A 26,581-nucleotide genomic window follows, 5' to 3' on the forward strand; every position below is an offset into this window, starting at 1 on the left:
GATTTCAAGATTTTCAAAGGTTATTGACATATCATATACACAACTACGGTGTATGCAATGAATGAAAATCTTGGGTCACAGGTTCCTCAACAGCTTATTGCAAGACATCTACAGTGATGTGCACAGGTACAGGCTAATGTTGCCCGGGCAATAGCCCGTTTGCCATTTTTGTCTGTCCTGCCCCTCTTGAGAGAGCGAGAGTTTTTTTTGTTTTCTATTGTGGCCGAATCAACATGATAAGCCCAAATTTAGTATTGTAGCGTCTCAATGCGATAAAAACACAACTTGTCAGCGCTTTCATCTGCCCCAGTCATGTGACTTTGTTTACAATCTGACAGCTGGAAGCAAAGGAAAGCCCTTCGTGTCCGGCCTCATATGGCTATAGTGATCACACCAAATGGTGTTAGAGTATAGGGGACAAACAAGGGGACTTTACTGACTCTAGACATCGTCGGTTATTTACAAAATAAACACCTAAATATACTTTTTATTTTGCTTGTGTCTTTCTGTGTCTTTTCATCTGCTCCGTGAACTCCCTCAACGGGGCAGCTCGCTCTCTTTTCTTGATTGCCCTCTCACGGGAGAACACTTCACCGTCCCGCTTTATTGTAGGATTTTTGCCATGTAAAGAATGATAAGAATAATGCGTATTGAACTGGTTTAATTAATTAGTGAGTTTATTTAAGGTAATTAGTTAGAAGCCCTATTTTATCAGTAGCCTATGTCTGCCCAGCAGTTACATTGGTCAAACTACATTAAAACAGAATTGTCCCCATTTTTATTTAATAGTTAGCCTACTAACATTATATATTTCATATATCACAATGAGATATGGACCGCAAACAATGTGCCTGAATTTTGTTTTGTTTGTTTGTTTTTGGGCTAATTATTGTCCAAACGTTGTTTGTCTGCATGAAACATCATTTTTGAGAGACCATACTTTTGATCCTGTGGATTACTTTTGCCTTCTGCGGACCATGTCTGGCCATACAACTTTTCAAAACACACCTGAGCCACGACACAAACAGGTATGGCAAGGAGCCCCGGCCTCTACGCTGCTACAGCCGCGAGGCTATGCTGGAGCTACAATGCGATCGGCCTCCTATAAGTAAGTAAGTAAGTAAGTAAAACTTTATTTATATAGCACCCTTCTCAACACGGATGTACAAAGTGCTTTACAGTACAGTACACAGGACACAATTCAAAGTACAACTATAAAATGTAGAATAAAAGGCATAAAACAGCAGCAGGTAATACATACGATAAAACATACGATAAAACACCAATACAAAGACAGCCACTAACTGCCCCTTAAAAATCTCTATTGAGGCCGAGGTTTTTATTATCTGGGGGAGTTTGTTCCAAAACCTTGGGGCCACCACCTCAAAGGCACGGTCCCCCTTAGTCTTTAGCCTGGTTCGGGGCACCCTTAGGAGGCCTTGTTCAGAGGACCTCAGGGCCCGGTTTGTGGTGAGAGGGTGGATCAGATCATTGATGTAGGCTGGGGCTTGGCCATGGACAGCTCTATATGTGAAGACCAGTACCTTGAATTGGGTTCTGAGATGGACAGGGAGCCAGTGCAGGGCAGAAAGAATCGGAGTGATGTGGCATGTTTTTTTGGACCGAGTCAGTAATCTGGCTGCAGCATTTTGGACCTGTTGTAACCGGTTTATTGATGTTTTGTTGAGGCAGGAGAACAGAGCATTACAATAATCAAGCCGGGATGAAATAAAGGCATGGATAGCCATCTCCAGTTCTATATTGGATAGAAAGCCCCTGAGCTTTGAAATGTTCCTGAGATGGAAAAAACAGGTACGGGTCAGAAGTTTCATGTGTTTGTCTAGTAGCATAGACTGATCGAAAATTACACCAAGGTTTTTATGTTTGCCCTTATGTTACCACTGAAAAAACCCAGGTGGCTTGCTACCTTAGAGGCGATGTTATCAGCCGCTAAGATCAAGACTTCCGTTTTTGATGCATTGAGCTCTAGGAAGTTGCTTGACATCCACTCCTCAATTGCAGACAGACATGTGATGAGGGTGTTTACTTTTTCCATTTTGACAGGTTTGAAGGAGAATTATATCTGGATATCATCTGCGTAGCAGTGATACGAGACACCCTCGAATTGGCTAATTAAGCGGTCCAATGGGAGCATGTACAGGGCAAAAAGAAAGGGGGCTAAAACAGAACCCTGGGGCAGGATAGGGGAGTGCTATGTGATGAGAATGGGCCCACCACCACAGAGAAACTTCTCCCACTGAGGTACGAGGCAAACCACTGGAGGGCAGACCCTGAGATGCCTACCCACTCCCTGAGTCTATCTAGCATGATGGCGTGTTCCACTGTGTCAAACGCTGCACTCAGGTCCAACAACACCAGAACCACGCAATCACCTGCATCCGATGCCATCATGAGGTCATTGGAGACCCTGAGGAGAGCTGATTCTGTGGAGTGGTGTTTTCTGAAACCTGATTGGAATTTGTCAGGGATTTTATTGTCATTCAGAAATGTATTGAGTTGATTAGCAACAACTTTTTCTAAAACTTTTGACACAAATGGAAGCTTTGAGATGGGCCTGTAATTATTCGGGAGGGAGGGATCTAGATTGTTTTTTTGAGAAGGGGCTGAACAACTTCCTGCTTAAAAAATGATGGGACGGAGACAGAGACAATGGAGATGTTTATAATGTGGAGCAGGGGTGGAGCGACACATGAAAAAACTTATTTTAGCATGGATGTTGGGTAAAGTATCCAGAGGACTTGAGGAAGATTTCATAGTGCTCACTACAGTGGTCAGGTCGGCTATGGTGATGCAGGAGAAATTACTCAGTGTGGCCTGCCTAACTGGACAGATAGGGAGGGGGGAGTGGGAGGGGGGGATGCTCGACCTCACATCAGCTACCTTGTTTATAAAAAAAGGTGAGAAAACGGTCGCAGTCGTCGTTTGAATAAATAGGAACTGAAGGGGTGGACGGGTTTACAATGGTATTTATGGTTTGAAATAGTACTCTGGGATTGTGCTTACTAGAGGAGATGAGATTAGAAACATAAGTAGCCCGGGCATTTTTTACCAAATTGTTGTAATCAAAGTAAAGGTCCTTCAGATGGAGGCGGTGTACCTGGAGATTTGTGGTTTTCCACAGCCGCTCAACTTTGCGACAAAACCGTTTCAGTATACGGGTGTTCTCTGTTAACCAGGGGGATGTGTTTACAGCTAGGGAGCTGCGTGTCACCATGGGAGCGACGTCATCTAAAATGGCGGAGCAGTGTGTATTGAAAGCGTTGACTAGACAATCAATATCATCAACATGCAGCCAAAACATTGTTGTCAAAAGCTGTTACAAATTTCTCAACCGCAGCGCCATTTAAAATACGCAATGTTTTTACTCGCTTCCTCTGAACATAAGCGTTATCTAACGACATGACAAATAGTACAGCTTTATGGTCGGAAACAGATAGCTCATCAAAACAAACATTGCTGATATTTAGACCAATTGTGAACACGAGATCCAATGTGTTACATTTGTTGTGCGTTGGGCCAGACACATGTTGACAGAAATTAAAAGATTCGGTGACATTAAGGAAATCATTGGCAAATTTGTCTGAGCAGTCATTTACATGAATGTTAAAATCCCCGCACAGAAGAACTCTTTAATAGCGGATGATGGAGGTTAGTAAGTCACCAAGATCGGATAAAAAAGAGCCATTCTTGCCTGGATGGTAGATTAAAATACAATAAAACGGGTTTGAGCGACCCACTTTTGTTATTAGCACTTCAAATGTTGGCAAGGATCCAGTGCTCACCATGTTGGTGGAGAAACAGTCTCTGAACGCGGCAAGTCCTCCTCCTCGGCCGGTGCTCCTAGGAGCACAGGAGTAGCTGTATCCCGGAGGACAAAGTTCTTTCAAGGAGGAAAACTCCCCGGCTCTCTGCCAGGACTCCGAAACAAGCATAAAATCCAGCTCTCTTGAGACGACGAAGTCATTTAATAAAAAGGATTTGTTTGTAATGGATCTGGCATTCAACAAACAAAAGGATACGGAGTCAGATCCGGCTCTTCCTATCTTCGAGGCCCGAGACACTGGGCGCAGGCAGCCGGACAGAGGAGCCACGCCGAAACGAGCCGATGCTCGATTTCCAGAGCTCCCCGGCCCTCGATGCGGACACCCAGGCACTGAAGCCATACTGGTGAGTTTTGTGAATTGTCGTTTTGTGAATTGTCGTTTTTCAGGAGCAAACGCGGGTAGGTGGGATGTTGATGCCGGGAGAATAGGACGGAGGCATGACGGCCTCATCCTGGGGCCAGCTGTCGTGGAGATGGTACACAGAATAGACGAGGAGCGGCCTTCTGTCAGCTTGCGGAACTTTACCGCTGCTCCGGCTCGCCTTCCCCTCCGTCTTGCTCTCCAGGTTCGGGGGCAGCAACAGGTTGTAGACCAGACTACCTCTGGTACTTGGGGGCGCAGTGTACGGTGACAACTCCACTGTGCCGATCGATCCGACAGTGATTGTGCCACCAAAACACCTATACCCAGCAGAGTTTGGCGATCGTAGGAAACTGCCGGTTTGACATTGCGTACGCACAACGAAAAAAACAGATAAGCGACAAACAGGAGCGGTAGCGAGTGCAGACGACTAGCATATAACATAGGCGCGGCCATCTTGCTCTGACACTCAGAGAAACCAGTCAGCTGCTCTCAGAGGGAGGTGTTCTTCCACCAACTGCCTATGAATACACCAAGCCACCTGTGTTCTTCATTATTGGATGACATCCCTCGGGAGCTGCTTAGACACATATGAGCTTTTGTAAAATGCTTTTAAAGCCAAAAACCCCAAAAAGGTATGCGACACCATGAAAACCATGACAGGAATGTCATCCTCAGCTAAACCTATTGTGACGAACAATGAATTTTGTTTTGCTAACAAACTAAACACGTTCTTTACCCGTTTGGAGTCAATGGATAATTCTGCAAAGTGCACTGAAATGCTCGAAACTATAATACCTGCTTCCTCTGACAAAATTACCATCAGTGTCGAAGAGGTCAGAAAAACATTTCAGTGCACCAACACCAAGAAAGCGGCTGGGCCAGATGGGTGCAGCGGTTTTCTGCTGAAAAACGTTGCTACTGAGCTGGCTCCAGTGTGGCAACCCATCTTTCAGGCTTCTATTGACATGCACACCATCCCTCTGTCATGGAAAACTTCACACATCAAACCGCTGCCCAAAATTCCATGCCCAAAAGAACATAAGGACTACAGACCAATAGCCCTCACCTCAGTGATTATGAAATCACTAGAAAGAATTCTGCTCCGATTTCTTATCAGTACAACACAAGACAAACTGGATCCATACCAATTTGCCTATAAACAAGGGTGCGGTAACGGAAGATGCTGTGGCCACTCTGGTTCACATCATCACTAAACATTTAGATAAACGCAACACCTATGCAAGAGCCCTCTTCCTAGACTTCTCATCAGCATTCAACACAATACAAGCAGACATCTTGTTGTCAAAAATGGCCAAAATGGAAGTAAATCCATACCTGATTTACTGGTATGCTGCTTTCCGCACTAGTAGAGAGCAACTTGTGAAGGTTAACAAAACCCTATGATCTGCCATCACAACCAATGTAGGGGCCCCACAGGGCTGCGTGAGTTCAGCTGTGCTCTTTACTCTCTACACTGATGATTGTCGTACCAACACACCAAATCAAGTCCTCATTAAGTAATCTGATGATACTGCAATAATATCTCTGCTCAGTAACACAGACGACCCTGAGCTGCACCAACAGGCTGTAAATCAGGTGGTGGAGTGGACAGATAACAATGCTCTTGAGATCAACACCAAGGAAACTGAGGAAATCATTTTTGGCTCACCATCTGACTCCCATAAAGTCCCCATTGTCATCCATACAGATGAAATCAAGCAGGGAGTTTCATACAAATACTTTCGTGTAATGATTGACCACCTGCTGTCATGGAAGGATCACATTGAATATCTGTGCAAAAGGACAAAACAAATAATTAATTTTCTCCGCCGTCTTAGGTCTTTTGGGGCGAGCAGAGAAATTCTTCTTTTGTTCTTTACATCTGTGATCATGTCTATTCTGCAGTACTGCAATAATACCTGGTACAAATGTTTGTCAGCAGCTTTAAAATCAAAACTGCTCCACCTGTTAAAAATCTGCTCAAAGATTGTTGGTCAACCCTGTCAGAGACTCTATGACTCAGCCTATCATAACAACCTAGTGAGGCTGTCCAACAGCATCATCTATAACCCAAACCATGTTCTGAACAGTGAATACGAACTGCTACAATCTAATCGGAGATACAGGGTCCCACGATTCAATAAAATCAGACTGAAGCACTCCTTTGTGCATCAGTCAATCCTCACAGTAAATACAGAGCTAAATCCCAGATCAAATGCACGCTGGAGGCTCTTGAGCATGTTTTCTCTCACTGATTGTGCTGTTACCTTAAATATTTGTTGTTTGTGTTTCATGTATTGTGTCTGGATACTTGTCTGTTGATGTTGGACATGGAGCTGCTGTGACGCAAGTCAAATTTCAGACTTGATCTGACAAATAAAGTATTATCGTATGTCGTAACGTATTATCATGAATAACCAATTTAGCAGTTGGACATGAAAGTCAACTGACGGTACGTCCACACAGCAGCTTTGAAAAAAATCTTGAAAATCTTGGAGCTGGGCAATATATATATATATAAACTCCCCAAACAGGCGAAAACCTACCAGTTTCACCCACTGTCTCTGCCACCTCCCTCCATGCCTGGTTCCTCCGGTTTGTATCCAGGTAAATAGTTCTGGTCGTAAAGAACTGGGTGATTTGCTACCGTAATTTCTCGTTTGGAATATGAGGAAATGAACTGCGGTCTGGCTCTCCCAGCTTGCACGCGGTTTGATTGGCTAGCGCTTGTACTGTCAGATTTGCATACACAGGATTTGATTGGCTGACGCTTCCAGCTCAGCTCCAAAAGTTGAACATTGCTCAACTTTTGAATCCTGAAAATCCTGAAAATCCTGGAAATCTTCGCTTTGCTTCCCCACAATGCAGTTCGGCGAAAAGCGAGGCAAAGTGACGTCATCCCCATTCAAAGTCAATGGGCAGAGAAGCGTTGGAAGCTTTTTTTAAAGCTGCTGTGTGGACGTACCTTAAGTGTCACTTGCAATGACTGTGTTGTGCTTTTATTACATTACATTACATGTCATTTGTTAGACACTTTTATCCAAAGTGACTTACATACAGATGTAGCACTTAATTTCAGACTCCAGTTTACAGCTTCCTGCCTACGACCTGCCTAAAACCAGCATAGAGGAATGTTAAGCCCTCCCACTATTTTTCAAGAGGGCGTTGCCAGATTTTCAATTTCAGGTTTTAACCAGGAGATGGCGCTTCATTCACAAATACAGAAAGACAAGTTTCATGGACTTTCAGTTGTGTTTTGAAGACTATTTGAACACATCAATATTTTCGATCATCTAATCTTGTAATTCAATAATATATAGTCTTTATGTATTAAATAATCATAATAATAATGTAAATGTTTACATTACACTTCTTTATTTGTTATGCTCATACTTTTACCTTTACAATCGTTTGCTTTAATATGCAGTATATCTTTTGTATATTTTTGTGTTTGCTTCCTCCTGCTCCCTTTCGGACACATACTGTATGATTTATTATTATTATTAATATGAAGATATTATTAAGATAAGATAAGATGTTACTTTATTGATTGAACATTTTAGTTTAGAATGTGCTGTCCCACGGTAATTCAGAAGGCTCACAGGTCACATTCCGACCATTATTTAAAACAATAGGTGCTTTCACACCGTCTACAGCTTGATTTGTATAGAGGGAGCTCTGTGACTGAATGGCCAGCGATTAGGTGTGGCGCATTTATCATAGGTGATCAGAGCTAACTGCCTGCCGTCAGATTTCATTTAAAAAACAGATCTGATTTTAAGACTATTTCTGCGCTCATAAAGAATGATAAGAATAAGAATAATGCGTATTGAACTGGTTTAATTCATTATTGAGTTTATTTAACACTAGAACCGCCAATCGGGTCAATTTGTGTGACGTGTGTTGTGTGTGTGCAATGTAACTTTTTTTCAATAAAATATTAAAGTCTCCCAGTCCGTGACCTAGACTGAAAGTGTGTTATGTAGCACCCTTATTGTTAAAAATTGCATTCTAATGGGATTTGACGGTTTTAGGTAGGCCTATACAAAAACCTCTGGCGGTTATAGTGTTAAGGTAATTAGGTACAGTAGAAGCCCTTTTTTTTATCAGTAACGAATTTAGCAGTTGAATATAAAAAGTCAACTAACTGAGGGTCACTTGCAATGACAGTGTTGTGTCTAACTGTAAGCTTGTCAACCTACAGAGTAACCTACAGTTAATTTAGCTGCTGGAGAAGAAAGATCAGGGGGGAGGGGGGGAGAGAGCTGTGGTTGATGGGCAATTAGTTGTGTAAATACACAGCTGAGAGCTGCCGTTTCATTCAGACTGTTTAAAAAACGGTAACAACGGACTATTTTTCAAGATCAAGATCCCTCCGCTACGTTTTGGGATCCTGATCTGCCGACGAGGCTCCATTAAAATATAAATATTTTTAGTGAATTATTGAGTTTAGGCACGTTAATAACGTTTTAATGAAGTTGAATACAGTATATTCATATTTGTCAGTGATTTCATGTAAATTGTGTGTGTGTGTGTGTGTGTGTGTGTGTGTGTGTGTGTGTGTGTGTGTGTGTGTGTGTGTGTATAGAGGCGTGTGTGTGTGTATAGAGGCGTGTGTGGTTAAAACACTTTCATGAAGTGAAGGAGGTTTTCCTTCTATAAAACAGCTGTGGGCAGCAGTGAGTGTCACGGACATTAATTCATAGATCAAGGCAGACTGGTGTGAGGACACGCCCGTTCTAAACCGTGTCCCTCACTCCTCACATCCCTAGCTGCATCCCCACAAAGTGTATTATGTTGTTATCGTTTCATATGTTATGTGCAAACTTGTCACCTTTCGGCGAAATTCGCCATTTTTAATCCAAAATAGGTCATTTGTGTGATTCATGTAGATCTGCAATACAAATATTTTTGGGGTATGGGGGGGTCTGGGACCCGGAGTAATCTGTGGCCGTGAGCTGTTATGTGCCTACAATCATGACACGCATGGTGTTCTTTTTTTATATGTTATAATGAAGTGCGAGCTGTGTGCTCGAGTCTTCCTGCCTGTCGGCTCTGCTCTCATGGATGTATAATAAGGCTCTGCTGCTCCGAGATGATGGTCTAGCTTCAGCAGCTACATTACCTACGGGTGCGTTCGTTAATATTAACTGTGCGTCCGGAGTCACTGTGGCACAGACTGGACCGCTGGTGAACAGCTGTTAGAACGGGCCGTTCAGGTGTTCAGAGCAGAGCTCCCTTTCGGAGCGGCAGAGCGTGATGTGAACTGAAAAGTTTTTCTGTGGCAATATTATTTAAGGAATCGTTGAGCTAGCTAGCTAGCATACATTGTCACTATCTGCTAACGTTAGCTTTAGCCTTCTATTTCTAATAGTTTTTTTCTACTTTTACTCAAGTACTTAGTTAGGGAAAGTTAGGTATTTTTTTAGCCATATCGTGAAATAATTTATTACCAATAGCTTTTTTTACCATATGTTCCTATAGGTGTCTAGTAACACCTCCCGATTTATCCACAGCCAAATCCTCTGGGAATTGCCTTGAGAGCCAATCAAAGTTAGGGTGCCCATAGGGCGTGGGTAAAAATAGTGAAAAAAATGTTTCTACCAAAAGTGACTTTTGAGATGTCTAACTAGGGGTTTTTAGGGGTGCTGAATCTGTCCCAGTCATTGGTTTTGAGTAAAAATGACTCCAACTCCATAAACAATCCATAAAAAGTGGTTTTATTGAACAATTGCAAATCAAAACTAGCGTTATTAGTTGACATTTTAACAAACCTCATCAAACTCCCCTGCATCTCCCTCACTATTATTATCATCTGGCTGGTTGATGTTCTGGCAAGAGTTACCATGACAGTTCCCACAAGCAGAAATACATTTGACTCCTTGCTTTTTACAGCAGCACCTGAGAGTGCCACAGTCACCTGCGCAGTTGCAGCAGACTAACTTCAGAAGGTAATCTGGTGCCATGGGATCTGTTGTAGGGACTGGTTCATAACCATGTTTTCCTTGTTTCCATCCATACTCAAGGACATCCAAAGATGGACTTTGTAGCATTAGCCAATCTCTGGTCTGGAGATATGCCCACAGTGAGTGCTGTGCTGCAGCTCCTGTAGTTGGAGGCAGTTTCTCAGGCTTGATGCTCCCAGCTGCCGCCCGCTTGCTGAAGATATCAAATCTTAAATCTTCCAAATCTCCAGATGGATTACCACGGAATATGTTCTTGAACAGTTCGCAGCCAGCTTCGATGATGTCACTTTTCTTGGCTCTGATGTCACAGAACACATCCATGGCCCGCTCTGATTTGTCAGTCTGGCAGAGCTTGCTGAGCAACGTTGGTTTGCTAAACCCAGAAATTGCTGATACAGTATCACAGCCAGAGAAGCTATGTAGGAATATAAGGTATTTACGGTACCTCTCCGGGAGTGCCTCTCGAATCTTTCTGACATCATAAGATGTATCTTTAGCTGTCGTGAGGAAGACCGGGTGGTTTGCCCTATGATGGACCAGCATAACCAGGACGTCTGTGTCCTCAGCCCTCACCTCAACAGAAGACTCTATTGCCTCATTTAGTGCTGCAGACACGATGGAGGTGTCAGCATCATCAGAGCATAGTTGAACACTGATCCTAGCTCTTTGGAAGGTCTCAGCAAGGAGCAGAATGAGCTGAGCCTTGTTGTTCTTGTTGTCAAGAAACCTTTCCCGCGGAATGATGTTTTTTAAGTCTGGACGAATCTGAATGTCACAGCATGCATTCTTGGTTCGTCTCAGGTGGTCATGGTCCTTGGTGGAGCTACCATATCCATCAAAGACCACAGTGATCCGGACGTGCTGGCTACCCATGGACATCACAAACCGGAGGTAGCTCTCAGTGATGTCCTTCCACGTGAGGTTAGCCTCCCATTTGACGCTGTGCAGGAGCCAACCGCCATCAACCACCAGGCTTGTGCAGGTTAGTTTTTCAACAGGCTCCACAAAAGCCTTCAGGAACTTTGCTAGGGCAGCCTTGTCTGGCTTTCGCAACTTCTGATTCTTGTCAAATAGAGACATTGGTGTTGGCGTCAACTCAAAGCGCAAAGCTTCTTTGGTCTTGACTTCACGCTCACTAATGATGATGAGGCGGTTGAAGAGCTTGAGTGAGTCAGTGATTAGCTTCTCTCCATTGATTTTAGGAGCAGATCTGAGGCTTGCCAATGACTTGACCTTGTGCTTGGTTTCCATTGCATCCAGAACAGTTTTCCCATCCATCTTGGCCTGTATGGCTCTGCCAACCTCCTCTGCCTGATCAGCATTGACTGAGTCCCCAGGAGTGCTGCTGAACCCCGTCGAGAAAGATACCAGGGTCTTACTGTCCCGTATGGAATCAAAGGGGTTGACTTCCTCCAACCATCCAACTATGGCATTAACAGAGTCATTGTCTTTCTCCATCTGGGCTTTTGTGATGTCTGTGTGGATAGGTACCCTACGTTTGTTGATTACTCCTTCAAGCTCCTGGTGAATGAATGAGAAGTGGTTGAGAGTCTGAACCCAACACTTGTGAGCAGATTTGTTCCGGAACCGCCCTCTGCTTAAACCACCTGAGGATTTGGCCTCACGCATGAGTGTGGTTTCTATTGTGATGTCAGTCCATGTGCCTGACCACTCATGGTCTGAGAACCGGACTACATGGTTGCCATACACAGTAAACTTGGACAGAGTTTCCTGGAACATGGGACAGTCCTGTCGCTGCTGCATTAGTTGTACATAGAGCCTTGCTCCCTTTGCGTACTGATGGTGCCCTGCTGCTGCAAAGGTGTTCAGCATTCCAATGATGCAGCTGAGGTGACCTGTGTGGTCTGGGACACGCTCACTCCTGATAAATACCTTGATTAGATCGATTCTGCCATAGTACCAGACCCAGAGTGCAGGTGTTCTTCCAGCCTTAGACAAAGTCTTCAACCTCTCCTCCATCCTCTCCTTGAACACAGTGACTATCCTTGGTGTGTCCATGGAACCTGTTAGAGATAGACAGTTTTAATTGTATTACTACATAATGAGAAAATATAATTCGGCATACTCCGAGATAGTTTGAGACACAGATTAGGGAAAGGTCAAATTACCTCTTTTCATTTCTTTTGCAGTCCTGATGAAGTTCTCCATGTCTTCATAGTCCTGCTCGCTGAACGCAACATCTTTCAGCAAAAACTTGGTAATTGCCGCTGATGCAAGAAGGTGGAACCGGATGGCCTTAGCATAAGCCCTGCCTGAGAGAATGTGTTCTGCAGTGTTGCTGCCTGGGTAAACTAGCTGTATCAGCTCTTGCAGCCCTGAGTCTGCCATAATAACCCCAATAGAGCCCAGGAAGCTTTTCAGGAGATGAAACCCTCCTAGTCTAGTGATGATGGGCAAGTCAGACTGGAGAACTATCTGAGTTGCTTTCAGCCATATTGGCATGTCAAATGTGATGACAGCAGGAGACTGACCGCTGCGTAGGCACTCCATTAGAGTAGTGTAGATGGTTCTGTACTCGTTTGGGTCACCCTCAATGATTGGAAGAAACTCAATGAGGGACTTTTTCCTGCATTCAGTTTGATGTATGGATTTCATGAAGCCATTCCAGTTCGGATGTTCAAATGTGGCGTTGTAATTCTTGATAGCCCATCCTGCCATCCAACCAATGTCCCCTGACTTCAAAACCGGAGGGTCTTGGTGGAGATCAGCTATGGGAACCAAACGGATGTCTGCCAATCCTGCTTTGTTTTTTGGTACAAAGGACAGTATTTTCACCTCTGTTGCTTTGAGAGTTGCTACCTTTTCCTCAACTGCCATGTTCCTCCTTGGTATGGTTGTGTGAAGCTCATGTTGTCTTGTTGCTGGAGCAGGAGAAGTTACTCTGATCATGCCCATTGCATGGAATGCTGTGTTTCCTTGTAGTGAGGCAATGTTGAGATCTATATTATCACCAACACATTGATGAACAGTGCTATCGGCAGGAACAAAGAGGGCAAATGTTTGCTGATTCTCTTCATGCATTCCAGAACCACTCTCCTCTTGCTCCTCTGGCTGTTCTGCAGATAGGACTGCATCGACCTCTGCTTCCTCATGCTCCACAACATCTATACCATCTTCATCTGTGATTATGGTATCCTGGTCCATGCTACCACATCCATTTTTCACGTTCAAGTAACAATACTTGTAGTGATGGAGCTCAACATATGATTCAGAGTATCCTAAGTGATGAATACGGTCAATCAACCACTTTGATCCAAACATGTGGTCAAGCTGAATTGTAAGTCCAAGTTGGGAGGGCATAACTCCTGATCGAGGGCGGTATGCTTTCAGCAGGTTCTGTCCCCACATTGCCACCTTTTCGTCAGTTTTTACAATTGCCTTCAGCAACTGCTTGAGGCTGTCAGGAATCAGAGCAAGTTGGCTCTGTGTATTGGTCATGCTGTCTACTGAGGGATACTGCTTTGTGTCGAGTGAAACTCTTCCCAAGTCTCCACAGATCAGATGAATGGCAGTGGAAATTATGAGGTCTTTAAGTGCAGAATCATCCATGGTTTGTGAGGGGTTGATGACCTGCTGATGGTAGTCTCGGAGGATTGCCTCTGTAGTGTCTTTTAGCCACACAATGAATCTTCCTCCCTCATCTAATGTGAAACAGAGAGACTCCTCATAATGTTCCTGAAGCTTTTTTTTAAGATACATCCGTCCATATGTGAGACTTTTGTCCTCCGTGGGGTCAAGTTCTTCCATCTTCATGTGGATCTCAGCGAGACTTGTTACACCATGCTCCACTTCTTCATCCATCCATTTGCACAGTTTCTCAAACAGCAACTGCCTCTCCTCATCTGTAGGCCGTCCGACCTGTGGGGGAAAAACAACTTTTAATTGAAATGATTGGCTTCAGAACCTTGTCTACAGAGTCTGGGACTTCTGGTCTTGAAAAAAATATATTACCCCAGAGTTTGTAACTGGGTTCTCGAACTGGGACCTGCACCGAAGATGATACAGTGCCTCTTCAGCTACCAAATCTATTATTCCAGACAGGCGACCAGCAACTTCAACTCCCCAGGCATCTCCTCGTCTCACAGCTGTCTCCAACAAATTCCTTTTCAGTCTGTCCTGGAAGCGATTGTCAGGTGCACGATACAACTTCCGGGCTGTGTCTGGGTTATAGCCACATATATGATTTACTAAAGAGAGTTTTAATTTGAAAAAAAAGAAAGACCTTTCAAACTCATTCATGAGAATGTAGAAGACAGGCAACTTACTAGGGTATTTTACATGCATTTCAACATTGATGCTCTTATTGCAGAGGATACAAACATCACGGTAGACCAGGTGTGCTGATGGGGTTTGGAATGTGGAGCTACCAGCACTTGAAGTACTTGGCCCAGACAGTACGCTGCGTCTTTTCATCCTGTCTGATCGTTGGTCTTGAGCATCTTGTCCTTTGGATGGATGAAAGACAATTTCGTGAGCTTTTATTCATGCCACAAAATGTATTGGATTGAAATGATGAGTTGAACGGAATGATTGACAGAAAGTGGCAACAACATTGACATAATGAAAAAGAAACCCTGAACGTTTCGCAATGGATACACTTCTCGAACGATGGTACAACTCGGTTCTACAATCCAAATGGTACTTCAGCTTGGGGTCATCTCCATCATTCCAGTCCTCATGTAGTCTGTTGATCAGCATTGCATCATCTACGATCTCAGAATAAGATAATAGCTGCTGATAACCTTTGTGAGTGACTTTTGAGAGTTTTTGCATTTCAGTCCCAGGACCACCACAGATGAAGCACCTCAAACCATGACAATTTGTGGTATCAACTTCCATACTGTCCTAAAAAGACAAGACAGCTCGGTGAACAATTACTTTTTCTTTTTGTTTACTAGGCAAGGCAAGGCAAAGGCAAGACTTATCAAACATATCATGCAGAATGGGTCCACACAGCCACATTAATAGATTATGTGTAACTATGAACAATAATCTCACTTTGAATCATATAGTGAGCCCACTATAAAATGACACAATTTACAACACAATTAATGTTGATCAATGACACAGAGACTATTTATAATGGTTTATTTAGCTAAGGTACTAGATTTGATATTAGCCTAATGTTAGCTAACTTAAGCTGGATGCTAGCTAGCAACATTCATTTTAGGCTGTAACTAAGAGATAAAAATGATGCATGGGCCTATAAATAAATGTATAGCCAACTAAACTTTAGAAAGCAAAATTATTTACTTACCATGTCAGAAAGTAACTTTGTTGTGGGCGTGTTGGAGCAGTGGTTAGTGTCTTCGACTGGTATACGGGAGGCCTGGGTTCAATCTGCACGCTTTGAATAAAAGCAGCTGCAAAATACCTCTACCTTGATATTCTCCACGTGCAGAGAAGTAATTATACTGAGCACGTACCTAGCAGATGTCATTACTGTAGTGTCTTTTAAATTCAGAGTGGATTATTCAATGTGTAGAATACATTTTTCACCCCAAATCCATAGGTTAAATTTGACAGATCAATATTTCAGGGTTAAGGAGTCATTTTGACTCAAAACTAATGGCTGGGATAGATTCAGCACCCCTAAAAAACCATAGTTAGACATCTCAAAAGTCACTTTTGGTAGAAAAAATGTTTTCACTATTTTTACCCAGGCCCTCTGGGCACCCCAACTTTGATTGGCTCTCAAGGCGATTCCCAGAGGATTTGGCTGTGGATAAATTGGGAGATGTTACTAGACACCTATAGGGACATATGGTAAAAAAAGCTATTGGTAATAAATTATTTCACGATATGGCCAAAAAAATACCTAACTTTCCCTAACTAACTATATATATTGTACTTGAGTAAAAGTAGAAGCACTCAGATCTTGTACTAGAATAAAAGTAGAAGTACTCAGATCTTGTAGAGTAAAAGTAGAAGTACTCAGGTCTTGTACTTGAGTAAAAGTAGAAGTACTCAGGTCTTGTACTTGAGTAAAAGTAGAAGTACTCAGGTCTTGTACTTGAGTAAAAGTAGAAGTACTCAGATCTTGTACTTGAGTAAAAGTAATAGTACCAGAGTGTAGGAATACTCTGTTACAGTAAAAGTCCTGCATTCAAAATGTTCCTCAAGTAAAAGTAGAAAAGAATTATCATCAAAATATAGTGAAAGTAGCGAAAGTAAAAGTAGTCATTGTGCAGATTGGTCCATTTCAGAATAACATATATGGTATTTTTTATAATGATTGATCATGAAAGTGTTCTCAAAGCTGGTAAAGGTGCAGCTAGTCTGAATGACTTTGTATACTGCAGGGTAGTTTGTGGATTTACTCCAGGTGGAACTAAAGTCTGATTTAACACTTGATTATATTTCACATAATTCATCCACATCTGTAAAGTAACTAAAGGTATTAAATACATGTAGGGGAGTAGAAGTACACCATGTAGCCTACCTCTGAACTGTAGTGGAGTAGAAGAACAAAGTAGCAAAACATTGAAATACTTAAATAAAGTACAAGTATCTCAAAATTGTGCCCAACTATAGTACTTGTTGAGTTTATGAACTTAGTTACTTTACACCTTGTGGCTATAAAGATAGAAAGACTAAGCCTTGCACAGAGGCATGAAAATGCATTTTCAAAATGCTCAACAGTGCTGCCAAAATTATAAACTGACTGCTAGACAATTAAAATAAATGCTTATATATATTTCTATTAGATGTGACTCTTTGGCGTTTCTGTTATTATTAACACTGCTGCTTTAGTTGTTCTGACTGCTAAAAAATCCTTTGGGAGCCGGGGGCTCGGATCCTTGTCACCTTTTTCATACCTGGTGAGTTTGCATCCCAGAATCTCAGTCACCTTAATTCATGTAATAAAAACATCTCAGGTCAGTAACACTCAAAGCTAAATCTGCAATACCATGTTCAGCTATGTTACTATTTATAATGTTATTGTTGTTACATCAGAAGATGTACATATTGGAATGATTTCTTAACTTACAGTAGGCTATTTTTTACAATGTGTGTTGGAAGGATTTATTAAATTACTATGAATATTGTCATTGTTGAAGGCTTTTAGAGAAGGATGAACTATAAGCCTGAATTACTTAACATTTTTTACCTAAAAACCAAAAAGCCACAATAAATAAATCACAATTATTGTAGTTATTTTTACCTCCCGTATTGCTTTCAACCCACCAGCTTTTATGGTGTTGTTACGTCACTAACTGTAAGCTTGTCACTCAGAGTAACCTACAGTTAATTTAGCTGCTGGAGAAGAAAGGTCAGGGGGGGAGGGGGGAGAGAGCTGTCGTTTCATTCACACTGTTTAAAAAATGGTAACACAGACTATTTTTCTTAGCGGATGCATGTCAATTTAAGTCAATACAACTATTTTTTAAATCAATAAAAACATTTTCTAAATCCATAAAAGCATTTAAATTAATATTGGGAGTCATGTCGTTACTTTGTTGAGAATGTGGCCATGTAATAAGCGGGATAATTTGCAGCGACTTGTTCCTTATGGGGAAAATAACACCCGTCATCCAGATCAGGATCCCTCCGCTACGCTTTGGGATCCTGATCTGCCGACGAGGCTCCATTAAAATATAAATATTTTTAGTGAATAACTGAGTTTAGGCACGTTAATAACGTTTTAATGAAGTTGAATACAGTATATTCATATGTGTCAATGATTTCATGTCAATTCGGCGAACATAAACATAAATGATCGTGGTGAAGATGATGATTAAATTAGGATTAAAAATCGAGAGCCGGGCATTTCCTCCCGTTTGTTTTTTTGACTAAACAACATTATTTTGTTAAATAACAACATGGTGATGTTTTGTAAATGATTACATGTATCTTATTTAGCACAGAGTAGGATATCCATGACATATGGATCTTAACAAAGTTCCGCTGTACATCCAGCGTACTGTATCTGACTTTATTTCACATGAGCTCCAGTATGGAACCCCACTGCACCCCCTGGTGGATCAATGATCCATTGCAGCTGGCTTCATTATAATTACATTTATCTATCACAGGGGCGGTCTCAAATCAAGCTGGAGGTTTTCCCTTGAGGGAGGGCAAATCACGTACCAATCACGGCCCTCGCGTTTCAAACTGTCTGAAATGAATCGCTACATCTGTACAGATGTAGCACTCCAGATAGGACTCACATGGGTGTGTCCCAGTCAAAAGCCCAGCGGATCCCAGTGGCTGGGGGTGTTGCCAAATTGCTAGAGGGCGTTGCCAAATTTCCCCATTTGTTCAATTACGGGATTTAACCATGAGATGGCGCTTCATTCACAAATACACAAAGACAACTGGGTGTTGTAGAACTTATTCTGTTTGCAATGTTTGCAGCTCTGCAGTTGTGTTTGCTGAATACTGTAGCATTTAATCACTTATTTGTTATGGTTTTCACAGGCTACTATAATGAAAAAACATCAATATTTTAGATCAAATAAAGTATATAGTTTGCTTTATACAGTATTTTTTTGTAATATTGTTGGGGTGTTTTTACACAGTACAGTAGATTGAAGTAAATCAATTTATACATTAAGATAAGATAAGATGGACCTTTATTAATCCCCGTGGGGAAATTCAGTAGTTCAAACAGCAACAGGGTGAACAGAGTGAAAAACAGGATAGCACAGATTCACACAGATTAATAAAATCAAAAATAAGATGAGCGATAAAAATAATAATAATGAGAAACTATGAAATAACAAATGAATAAAACTAAAATATAATTATCATATATTATAATGTATTGTATTATTACGTAATATCATACATTAACCCCATTATAGCACATGCCACATTGAATGGATGAACACATTTATGCATCAATAATTACAACAGAGTATTTCTAAATACAAGTTGTAAAAATACAATATGTATTTAATATGAATAACATAATGATTAATTTCAGATGATAATACTTTTCAGGGTTAGGTCCGGTCTGACAGCGCTTAGCTCTCTGCTGAAGATCACTGCTGCTCTAAACAAAGTCAAAAATCCAACATCCAAACGGAATAAATATAATTAATTATTATTAATACGTTAAGTCTTGTTCATTGTTTTTCACTTTTATTAAATGTTTGATATTTCCGGCACAGACCCTTTCATACCGTCAATGCGCGATAGAAACAACAGAAAGTGCGACAGTTTAAAGAGCCTGTGACAGCATCCCAACAACTGTTGTGCAATGAAATATTGGGCTACTAGTCATCTTGAACCGTTTACAAAAGAAGGTGCGATACCGTTCCGATAAATATCAATAATTTCGAACATTGCGGGGAAATTCCTTCGACTCATTTTGAAGTTTTGGGGGAAGCCGGAAGTGACGTCAATGCGGGAACGCTTCACTGTGCGGCGAGAGAACCAAACACGGACAAAGTTTGTTGTCATGCGTAGAAATTGTGAATTACTGAGTTTAGGCACGTTAATAACGTTTTAATGAAGTTGACTACAGTATATTCATATTTGTCAGTGCTTTCATGTCAATTCGGGGAACATAAACATAAATGATCGTGGTGAAGATGATGATTAAATTAGGATTAAAAATCGGTAGTGAGAGCTGCTGAATTTCCTCCCGTAGGATGTGATATAAAAACAAATCGATTATTTTTGTAGTTGTAAACTCAAGTGGATGAAACTACATTTATTAGTGCTTTCATGTCAATTCGGCGAACATATGATACATTAAATGATCGTGAGGAAGATGATTTAAAAATCGTTTGTTTGAGCCGGTCTGCATTTCCTGATCAGAAAACAAACCGATGCTTTTTGTAGTTGTAGTAAACCAACATGGATTAAACGTGTGTTTTTTTTACCACAATGTTGGGGAAATTAATGGATAAAATGCATGGATTATTGTTATTATTATTATTCCCACTCCGGTCGGGACCATACTTGTCAACCCTCCCGATTTTCGCGGGAGACACCCGATTTCATTGCCCTCTCCCGATTTCCTCATATTTCTCCCGCATTTCTCCCGATTTCTGACAAAATCAGATTTACACACGACTGTTTCCACTCGGACTTTAATACAGCTACACCATTGTTTGGTTTCCATGGTAACACGTCTCTTTAGTAGCGCGCGCAACTCAAAGTCTGAGAGGGTGAGGCAGATATTCACAGAAAACAGAACAAGAATCGACAACTGCTCACTCCTTTCCTGTAAAATACAGGGCCCACACATATGCTCCATCAAGGACGGTGCTACAGGCCGCAAGTCAGTGCACTTACAACTACAATAAGCATGTTAATGTTAATCTAACAGCCCCGGCGATCCACTAGCACCCCCCTCCCCCCCCCCCCAATTTTGCATTTTGAAATGCTCCCGATTTCTGAGGTCTAAAGGTTGGCAAGTATGGTCGGGACACTAGGTCCACCGTTCCCCCAGCAGCGAGGCTCCCCCCGTTGACAGTTTACGTGTGCTGGGCTGGGTGCAGTGGCGGACTGGCCATCTTGTCTGTCAAAATGCATCTTACGTTTCTAACTTGCAATATCATTATTTCCGCTCTCTTCACTCCAGAAGAGCGATCTCCCTGTGTCTCTCTGTGTGCGGGGGGCGGGGCCTAACAGACATGCTGCAGCGAACACAAACCTACAGACTGGGGGTTGGGAGATCACAGAAGGGGGGGGGGGGAGCTGTGGAATGTGAGCATCCCCATTGGGAGACTTACTCCACACATTCCGATGGCCAATTAGCTTTAAACAAAGAGTTTGCAACATGGGGGGTGGGGGCTTCTCAAAAGAGAAAATGCAGATATAATTCACTCTCTCGACTCGCTGGTATCTCGAGCTGAGCGCTCATTGGTGGTTTGTACCTGCTGCTGATGAAACTCTCCATTGGCTCGGCAAAAGTTTGTTGTTGTTTTGTGTCAGTTTTACGTCGCCACTTCCATTCACATGTTTCATCATTGTTCCACAATGTTTATCATGAAATTAATATCCATATATTTTATACTATACTACATGCCAACCCTACCGATTTGGGCGGTAGTCTACCGCTTTGACATGTTTCTACCGCCTACCGACTTAGCTGGCTTTCCCTACCGATTTTCAATCTTCCCAAACTATAACAAATAAAAATGACACTCCATAGACACTGGACTCGACTTTTGGTGGACATCATTTGCATCGTGATCGCATCATACAAACAGTAGTCCTCTCTGTTTCTGAAAGAGAAACAACGTGCAGACCGGGGGTAACGCTGCGGGAAAGGCAGCGTTACCCTCGACGAGGCATTTGAGTCCTGCAGGATTTCCCCGTTAATATCAGTGTCTCGAAAACACATGTTGGCGACTGAAAGACATCCAGTGTTTGGTCTTTTCCGGAAGCATCCTACAGTGTCTCAGCTGAAAGAGGACCACAAACACACACAAAATATAATGCAATTTTGAGATTTGGGGATATTTATCTCCCATTCTTTCACTTTTTCTGACATTTTCAACACCAAACATGTCGTTAATGTGTTTAGTGAACTACAGCAATCTGAAAGCCTGTACATTATTTATATCACACTTTATCAGTAAAGAAATGCAGGAAATGACTTTTTTAATGCAGTATTTTCTGATTTATGGCGCAACACAAAGATATTTCGCTCTGTGCAAACCTTTGACTCTAATATGTCAACAACATGAAACAAGAATATGAACCTGGCTTTATCCAATGTTCACACAAGAGTTCTACATCCTGACACATCCTTCATCTACACTGTCTCAACTGAAAGAGGACCAGAAACACATTAAAAATATAATAAAATATGGAGACTTTGGGATATTTATCTCCCATTCTTTTACTTTTCGGGCATTTTACAGACCAGACATGTCGTTGATGTCACTGTTTACCAAACTACCACTTTTTCTGAAAAATGCATAAAATTATGCAATATATTTTAAATACATGGTTTATACATGTGATTACTGGGGTTCCATTTCTTCTGATTACCTAATTTGGGCGTGCACATTTGCCGCGCACAAACCTACCTCTTTTGGATTTGGAAAGGTTGGCATGTATGCTATACTTGCACTGCTTACCGTTTTCATACTTTATATATCTTAGCATATTCATACACACTGTTAATACTGCTCACAGGCTGCTGTGTATATCTAGTGTATTCATACCCCTCACTGTTTATTCATCATTCAATTAATTCTATATTTTATTCTGTAGATTGTGTACATTACTTTGGACTTTACTGCTTGTTGCACCGTTAGAATCTAAACTGCATTTCGTTGTCTCAGTACCTGTAATCTGTGCAATAACAATAAAGCAGGCATCTTTATTGCGGCCTCAACAATCAAGTTCTAAGTAGTGCAATATGAAATAAAAACAACTACTCTTTTGGCAGTGTTGTGGTGCCGAGAGATGGGAGTCGGAGGCGGGGTATCAAAGGTACAAGCTAGACTTTTATTTAGCATCTGAAAACCATTGTAAACAACTTCATGCCCGGGAAGCTTAGACCGGCGGAAACAGGAAGTCCGGTTCACTAAAATGTCCGTGCAGAACAATACCCCAACCCATAGATCCGTGGGTGAATAATGTCAATCACCACAGTATACACATTAACAACAACTACACTATTTTGGCAGTGTAACAATTAAACAAGAACTACACTCTTTTGGCAGAAACAATTAGATAAATAATAAACGGTCAGACTGACACTGAAGACAAACAAACTATTTTCAGCAATCAATCTGTTTAGTTGACTCTGGTTGACATGTGGCGATTTAAAAAAATCGTTTTTTGGCTGTTTAGATGGTGTTGCTCCGTCTGGGTCACTGCCGGTGGTTGAGACGGTGGGGTCTTTGGCGACTTCAGGAGATCGGCATTGCTGTTATTCGATGTGGACAATTAATGCTTTCTGTCCTGCACACAGTTTACATTTGACCGTAATATTTTGTTTGTCCTTTATCCCCACAAATTGAAAATAGTGGTTATATCTCCAAGTTGTAAATGCGCTGCTGCTCTCGCTGATACTTGCATCTGCCATAGTGTGTGTGTGCTGGTGGTGGGCGTTGCCGTGTATGTGCGTGTGTTAGCCTTAGCAAGTGTTTGTGTGTGTGTATTTTCCCCATAAGGCAAGACCCGCCCAACTCTGTCTCTGATTGGCTTACCCTGAAATGTTACCCCGCGTTAACCAATCATCACTCCTCTCTGGTCACTTTCACTTTTCCATGGTACTGTGAGAGGACATCGCTGTATTCGCCTGTAAATTACATCCGCAGGGAGATTCGGTTCAGTTGGATCACATAATGTAACGCAGTAACGCACCCATTTAAATCACAGTTACTATAACGGCGTTACTGAATGGGAATAGTTAACTAGTAACGTTATTAGTTACTAGGTAGTTGTGTGCGTTAGTTTGTAACACGAGTCCCAATACTGGTAAACACACACTTGATCACCTGAGAGCTGCCGTTTCATTCAGACTGTTTAAAAAAAAAAATAAGGTCTGATTTTAACAACTCAATGTGTGATTGTTATAGCAGTAATATTAGACACTAATAATACAGTAAACTATTAACACTGTACATATTATTGTTTGCCCGTGGGATTAGGATTATCGGTAGTGAGAGCCGTGCTGCATTTTCCTCCGGTCGGATGTGATATAAAAACAAAGCGATTATTTTTGTTGTTGTAACTCACGTGGATTAAACTACATGTATTAGTGCATTCATTTCAATTCGCAAACATATGATACATTAAATGATCCTGAGGATGATGATTGAAAATCGTTTGTTTGAGCCGGGCTGCATTTCCTGATCTAAAAACAAAGCGATGGTTTTGTATTTACACCTACGCGAATTAAACAACATTATTTTGTTAAATAAAAACATGGTGATGTTTTGTAAATGATTACATGTCTCTTATTTAGCACATAATATTATCCTATCCGTGACATATGGATCTTAACAAATATCCGCTATATGAGACACCTGTAGATCGATCAGCTGTTTATTTCACATGAGTTCCAGTGTGGCAGCTTTTCACGGCTCCCCCAGTTGGATCCATGATCCATTGCAGCTGGTTTAATTAAAATTACATTTATTTATCAAGGGGGCGTATCAAGTCCTGCGGGGGGGTTTTCCTTTTCAGCAGGGGCCCACCCCGTGCAGATCACGGACCCACACGGGTAGGCGTCTGAAATGAAACGCTACATCTGTACATTCAGTACTGTGGACAATCCCCACAGGAGCAATTTTGGGTGAAGTGTCACCAGAGACACAACGACATGCTGACTGTAGTGGTACTCAAACTTGCTTTCCCAGATTCGAAGTCCAGCACACCCCATTTTATTTCATGAACCTTTTACATTAAAAACAAGAGGGGGGGGGGGGGGGCTTTTTCCAGTTTAGAGCAATAGCCCCTCCAAATGTCTGTGCACGTCCCTGGACATCTATCAATATGTGTGTACCTCCACCATTAAACTGTCATATTATGCACATTTCTTATACTATCTACATACATAAGAGTATATCTATAATATCAGTTAAAATAAGTGCTACAACATAGTTAACATTGCAGGAAAGCAATATATTAGACGTTAAGTACTTTGTCAGGCTTAATATTTATCTGTCGATAGATACCCCCAAAGTTTTTTTCTTATTTAAAAGAAGACCTTAATCTAAAGTATTATTTAATGTGTTAATAAAGGTTAATTCGTTTTTCTGTTTTGCACCTCCTCCTATTAATATCTTTGTACATCCTGCACTAAACTGTTTTATTGTAGAGATCACTTATCGTGACGACCCCTCCACACCATGTGGGGTGCCGTCTGGTTGTGTGTGTGTGTTTGTGTTTGCAGGTTCCATTGCCTGACGAGCTGCACCTGTGTGACGAGCTGCATAAGCCTTGATGAGCTACACCTGGCCGGAAGCCTTCAAGAAAGAGCCCAGCCGGATACGTCGCTCTCTGTCTCCTCTGGGCACTTTCCCTGTGCCAGCGTCAGAGACCTGTAGCAATTAAATATCGTCCATCACAAATGGATATCATAAAGAAAAAAAAAGTATTATTATTCTTTTTCTTTTTTTGGTAGTCTAATGGATAGTGAGGTGGGATGATGATCGTAAGGTTGCGAGTTCAAATCCTGCCTGGAACACCACTACTAGTGTGCCCTTGAGTAAGGCACTTAGCCCTCGGTTACTCCAGGGAGAATGTCCCTGTAAGATAAGATAAGATAAGATGAACCTTTATTAATCCCCGAGGGGAAATTCAGTTGTACAAAGCAGCAACAGGGTAAGCGTGAAAAAACAGGACAGCAAAGATTCGCACAGATTAATAAAATCAAAAATAAATAAAATCAAGAAAAAAATGTTAATAATAATAAAAGACTATGAAATAGGAGATGAGTAAAAATAAGAGTAAAATAACAGCATATATACATATTTGGTCATCTAAATTATAAAGTACGGAATAAGTTAAAGTGACAAAGTGAAAAGTGAACATGGACATCTGTACATATAGTGACATATCTATCTACCTATTTGGTCTACTACTAATAATATGTTAACATGGGTTGTGGAAACAGTGTATATTTATGTCCAGTGATTTAATTGTATTTCTTTTTCATCATTAACCCATTATTGTGCAGCCTGATGGCTACAGGCACAAAGGACTGTCCGAGGCGCTTTGTGCGTTGTTGGTGAGGGATGAGTCTGTGGCTGTACTCCTCATCTTCAATAGCTCTGCGCGGAGTGGGTGGGAGGGGTTCTCTAGGATGCTGTCGAGCTTCCCCCTCGTCTTCCCCTCTGCCATCTCCTCCAGATTGTCCAGTTGTACTCCAACTACAGAGCTAGCCTTCCTCACAAGCTTGTTCAGCCTGCCAGTGTCCCTAGTGTTTGTGTTTCCAACCCAGCACACCATGGCAAAGAAGGGCACACTGGCCACCACAGACTGGTAGAACATCTGCAGCAGCCTCGTGCACACGTTGAATGACCTGAGCCTCCTCAGGAAGAACAGCTTACTCTGTCCCTTCCTGAAGAGAGCATCGGTGTTGTCTGTCCAGTCCAGTTTATTGTTTAAGTGCACTCCCAGGAACTTGTGGCTGTTCACAACCTCCACATCCTTCCCCCTGATGGTGATGGGGGTCAGAGGACTGTAATTGGTCATTGCAAGTCGCTTTGGAATAAGGCGTCTGCTAAATGCCTAAATTGTAAATTATATTTTTGGGAGAATAAACCCCACAGATCCTCAACTCCGGTGTGTTTCACTCATTAACAACGCAACGCAGAGCAACAAGAACGTTGTTTAGTAGCCATGAACTCGCATGTATTATCTTATTTGAGGGGGGGGTGGATGCGTGGACCACCCGAATAGGTTGAGGGGCCTTTGGCTTTTCTTGCTGGGGGGTGCGGTGCTGTGCCCCCACAAATAGAA

The 26,581-nt window shown here is 41.8% G+C and overlaps 2 protein-coding genes across 2 annotated transcripts in view; both read right to left on the bottom strand.

Moving 5' to 3' along the window:
- gabrr2a (gamma-aminobutyric acid type A receptor subunit rho2a) overlaps window positions 1–26,581 on the bottom strand; it is a 197,490-nt gene that overhangs the window by 72,075 nt on the left and 98,834 nt on the right. The window lies entirely within an intron of this gene.
- On the bottom strand, window positions 9,908–14,468 carry LOC307045618 (uncharacterized protein). The gene is made up of 4 exons (XM_079691392.1): window positions 14,461–14,468; window positions 14,147–14,355; window positions 12,304–14,053; window positions 9,908–12,198 (listed from the first exon to the last, which is right to left on the bottom strand). Exons 3-4 carry the CDS (start codon window positions 13,994–13,996, stop codon window positions 9,974–9,976), a joined length of 3,918 nt encoding a protein of 1,305 aa, XP_079547518.1. The 5' UTR covers window positions 13,997–14,053; window positions 14,147–14,355; window positions 14,461–14,468; the 3' UTR covers window positions 9,908–9,973.

Source organism: Notothenia rossii (genome assembly GCF_949606895.1).
Source record: "Notothenia rossii genome assembly, chromosome: 7".
NCBI lineage: Eukaryota > Metazoa > Chordata > Actinopteri > Perciformes > Nototheniidae > Notothenia > Notothenia rossii.

Excerpts from the sequence above, each read along its gene's own strand:
- LOC307045618 (XM_079691392.1), bottom strand. The coding sequence starts at position 13,996 with ATGGATGAAGAAGTGGAGCATGGTGTAACAAGTCTCGCTGAGATCCAC. Across the intron at positions 12,199-12,303 it reads TGCAAAAGAAATGAAAAGAG|GTTCCATGGACACACCAAGG; the intron begins GTAATTTGACCT and ends TATCTCTAACAG.